The 4,090-nt window shown below is 42.1% G+C and overlaps 1 protein-coding gene across 1 annotated transcript in view; it reads left to right on the top strand.

Moving 5' to 3' along the window:
- slc8a2b (solute carrier family 8 member 2b) overlaps positions 1–4,090 on the top strand; it is a 227,318-nt gene that overhangs the window by 212,076 nt on the left and 11,152 nt on the right. Inside the window, 1 exon segment of the mRNA XM_032504578.1 lies at positions 707–724. Coding sequence (XP_032360469.1) covers positions 707–724 — 18 coding nt within the window.

Here is a 4,090-nt window from a genome sequence, read left to right as displayed (position 1 = left end):
CCCCCCCCCCCCCCCCCCCCCCCCCCCCCCTTCCAGTCTGTCCCTTATCACTATAATAAAGGGCAAAAAGACCCAAAAAATCATCTAAAATCAGGGATCCATGCACTCATCCATTACCTGTAACCACACAAACACCAGGGCTGAGCCGCCTTCTTCTTTCTCAGACAGCCGTCACCACAGTGCGTTATTAACTTAGAGGTTACAAATCTACCAGCTGCTGTCAGATAGAGAGTTAAGAGGAGAGAGTTTTGTTGATAATAAATAAAGAAAAGATAGATTAACCTTTTGTTGTCATTGCAAAGAGACCCATACCATGAAATTGTGAGTGCCACAACTGAAGGTGTCATTAGAGTTAATAAACAAGATAGACAATAAATTAACTTAATTATTTAAGACATAAAAACACTAAGAATGGGACGAGAAAAATAGTGCCCATGGTGTATGGATATTGTAATATTATTGCAGGGTGATAGAGGCAAGTTAATGGTTTGGATGTACTTGAGTGTCCTGATGGCCCATGGAAATAAACATAAATACTACAGTGAGGGGGTGTTCACAGGGACTCTGGGAGTTTGTGTTGTGCACTTTGATCTGACCGTGTCAAGTTGAGTTTGATGTATTATTAGATGCTGCTGTCAGGCTGAATGTGTGAGTAACACCTCCCTGCTCTCTTTCTCTTTACCCTCCCTTTCTGTTCTTTTCACAGCTCTGCTGCTCAACCAAGGTAAGACCATCTGATTATTCCTTCCGCTTCAAGCTTAAAAGCGTTCCACTTCCGATATTGCTCCGTTCCCACCAGAAAATCCAATGGATTTCGTTCATTTGGGCTGGATATTCGTAGCCTTGGGCTTCCTTTGTGTTGGCATTTTAAACTCAGGTGGATTTCTGAGGACTATGGTTACCTGCTCCTCAGATCTCTACAGGGTAAATCTAGACAGCTTGCTAGACTATCTGTCCAATCTGAGGACTATAGTTACCTGGTCCTCAGATCTCTGCAGGGTAAATCCAGACAGCTAGCTAGACTATCTGTCCAATCGGAGGACTATGGTTACCTGGTCCTCAGATCTCTGCAGGGTAAACCCAGACAGCTAGCTAGACTATCTGTCCAATCGGAGGACTATAGTTACCTGGTCCTCAGGTCTCTGCAGGGTAAATCCAGACAGCTAGCTAGACTATCTGTCCAATCAGAGGTCTCTGTTTCTGAACGTACACATGTTCCAAAACAAATTCCTTCTGAGCCTATTTTGCACCGGCTTTTCTATGTTTCTACGATTGTGATTGGTTTAAAGAAATGCCAATAAACCAGAGCACGTTTTCATCCCATCCCTGGATGCCGTGTGGACTAGCCAGACCCTCTTTCAGCATGCTTTGGAGCAGGGTCTGGCAGACTAGGCAGCAACTAAAGATTTATTTTTTTATCAATTCATCTGCAGATTGTTTTCTTGATTTGTCAATTTATTGTGTGTTTTACAGAATGTCAGAAAATTGCCCAATGTCTTTAAGTCAAAGATGATCTCTTCAAATGTCTTCTTTTATCCCACCAGCAGTCATTATTCAACATTATGAAACATAAAAAAACAAAAGCAAAAAATCCTCATAACTGAGAAGCAGAAACAAGGAAATGTTTGGTATTTTTCGCTGATTTCAGAGAGGCAAAATTTGAAAATCCCAAAAAGTGAATCTCAGCACATCACAACTGAACAGGTCGGAAATTAATGCTTTTAAATGAGTCGGCGCTCCCCAGTCTGGGCTCTGTTTGGGTGCTGATGCAGATGAATTATCGTGTTTGTGGCCTTTCTCAGACCGCCAAATGCAGACGCTTATAAGCTTGTAAGCCTGCTGTTGCTCTACTTTATCATATACATCTTACTTTACTTAAGTATTTTGCTTTTTATGACAAAAAAACTTTATTTGGAGCCGTGTGTGGGACGCAAAAGAAAAGTAACTCTAAAACTTGAGGTCTGATTTGGTTATAAGGAAATTGTTTTGATTTCATACAAATGGAAGAGAGCAGCAGAAAGAATGAAGTAAGTCTGGGATGTGTTTTATTGATTTTTGGAAGGAGAAGAGCACCTCCTCCATGCTCACTAACAACCCATTGATTTAAGTTTAGATTAGTTTTGAGCCGGACGTCGTCTGAGCTCGTGACAAATCAAAAATATGCTAATGAAAAACCCAATTTTCTCCAAGCAGCAGCAGCTGAATCCAAAGAAGACGAGATTTGCCAGTAATAATCCAGCCAGAATGCTTTTTAGTGCCTAGTAAAGCAGATTTATTTATTCATTTCCCCAGTGTGCACAAGTACCTGACATCATGTGTTTTGTCTGATGAGGTACTTTATATATTTATACTTGATATGGAACTTTCCAAAATTTGAAATGCTTCTTGGAGCAAAAAAGCAACAGAGCAGCTTTAACCTTAAATGACTGACTATTAGATGCAGCCGAAGCCAAATTCAGAGGCTAAAGGATCAATTTAAAGTGCACCGATAGCGGGAGGCCGCGCAGATCAATGTCCTGAAGGTGATTTGTTGTTGTCCCCGGGGGCAGGCGGTCTTTATAGAGTCCTCTGGTGAAGGCTGGACGCTGTTGCTGCTGATGTTTGAGCGTGTGCCTGCTAGTGTGTGCCTGCTAGTGTGTGCCTGCTAGTGTGTGCATGCTAGTGTGTGCCTGCTAGTGTGTGCTCGCTAGGTGTGCCTGCTAGTGTGTGCCTGCTAGTGTGTGCATGCTAGTGTGTGCCTGCTAGTGTGTGCATGCTAGTGTGTGCATTAACGCGTGTCTGTCTATCTATCTATCTATCTATCTATCTATCTTTCCATCTATCTATCTATCTATCTATATATCTATCTACATATCTATCTATCTATCTATATATCTACCTACTGTATCTATCTATCTATCTATCTATCTATCTATCTATGTCTGTGTTTACGACAGCTTGAAATAGAGTCAAGGATGGGGGCAAAGTTGCCATATGCTGCTTCACTACTACAGTCTTTTCATTATTAAACACAGGGCGCCTTTGAAGAGAGAGAGGAGAGCTATAATCTCCGCCTGCTCTTCACACACACACACACACACACACACACACACACACACACACACACACCCCGTCTCCATACCTCCTGGTCTGTTTATTTCTCTCACTCCTGAGCAGAAGGGACCAATGTGAAAAAGCCACTTACACAGACAGTCTTTCTAAAAGAAGTGTGTCTAAAGCTCTTTGTGGATCACCAGACTGTAACAACCTCTCTTTGGTACAGAGAAGAGACTTGAATCTCTGATTGGCTCACTTTCTCAGTTATTTCTGTGTGTTGAACTCTTCTGTTGCTACGTCAATAAGACCCCACGTCAGCATTAATCCCCTCTCCTTGCAAACTGTTAGCTCCCCATCTCTCGCTCGAATACTGCATGGTAGCGCAAGAAGAAGAAGAAGAGACTCACAAATGGATTGATATCATCAAGAAGCACAAGGTTAAGCTTTGTGTAAAGTGATAGTCGCTTCATCTCGTCGGTCTTTGTATCATTCAAAACAGCTGAAAAGACCACGTTTCTAGCACGGAAAGGGTTTGTGTTGTGCTGAATTTCCCCTCTGCGTATGAATAAAGGATTACCGGATCTCATATTTTGCAGACAGTACCAGAAACCTTGGTATGCAACGTTTAGGTCTAAGATCCAAGCTGGATGGAGATTACATCATATGTACCCTGGCAAACCCACAATATACATTTCCCAGTTAGGTTTAAATCATTTATTAAGCTAAAAAGACTCTCTCCGCTTCCTGCTTTACACACACAATAAGATTTGCTCCACTCAGCTTTATATCATTGCAAACTGGATATATTTGGGATTGTGCAGTTTGCTACAGATTTAGCCAAAGATTTCACTACACCCGTCTCACACGGTCCGGGGCGCCTTCGTCTAAACAGAATATTTTCTGTTGGATTCCTGACTTTAGCTAAGCAGCAAACCCAGCAAAAGTTGGTGTTTACTCTCTGTAGATCCACCGCTCTGATCTTTCTTTGTGACAAGGCTGTTGTTTTTCTGCTTACACACACACACATACACACACACACACACACACACACACA

This window comes from Etheostoma spectabile, chromosome 3, assembly GCF_008692095.1.
Source record: "Etheostoma spectabile isolate EspeVRDwgs_2016 chromosome 3, UIUC_Espe_1.0, whole genome shotgun sequence".
In the NCBI taxonomy this organism is placed as follows: Eukaryota; Metazoa; Chordata; class Actinopteri; order Perciformes; family Percidae; genus Etheostoma; species Etheostoma spectabile.
This window is presented reverse-complemented; position numbering and strand designations above follow the sequence as displayed.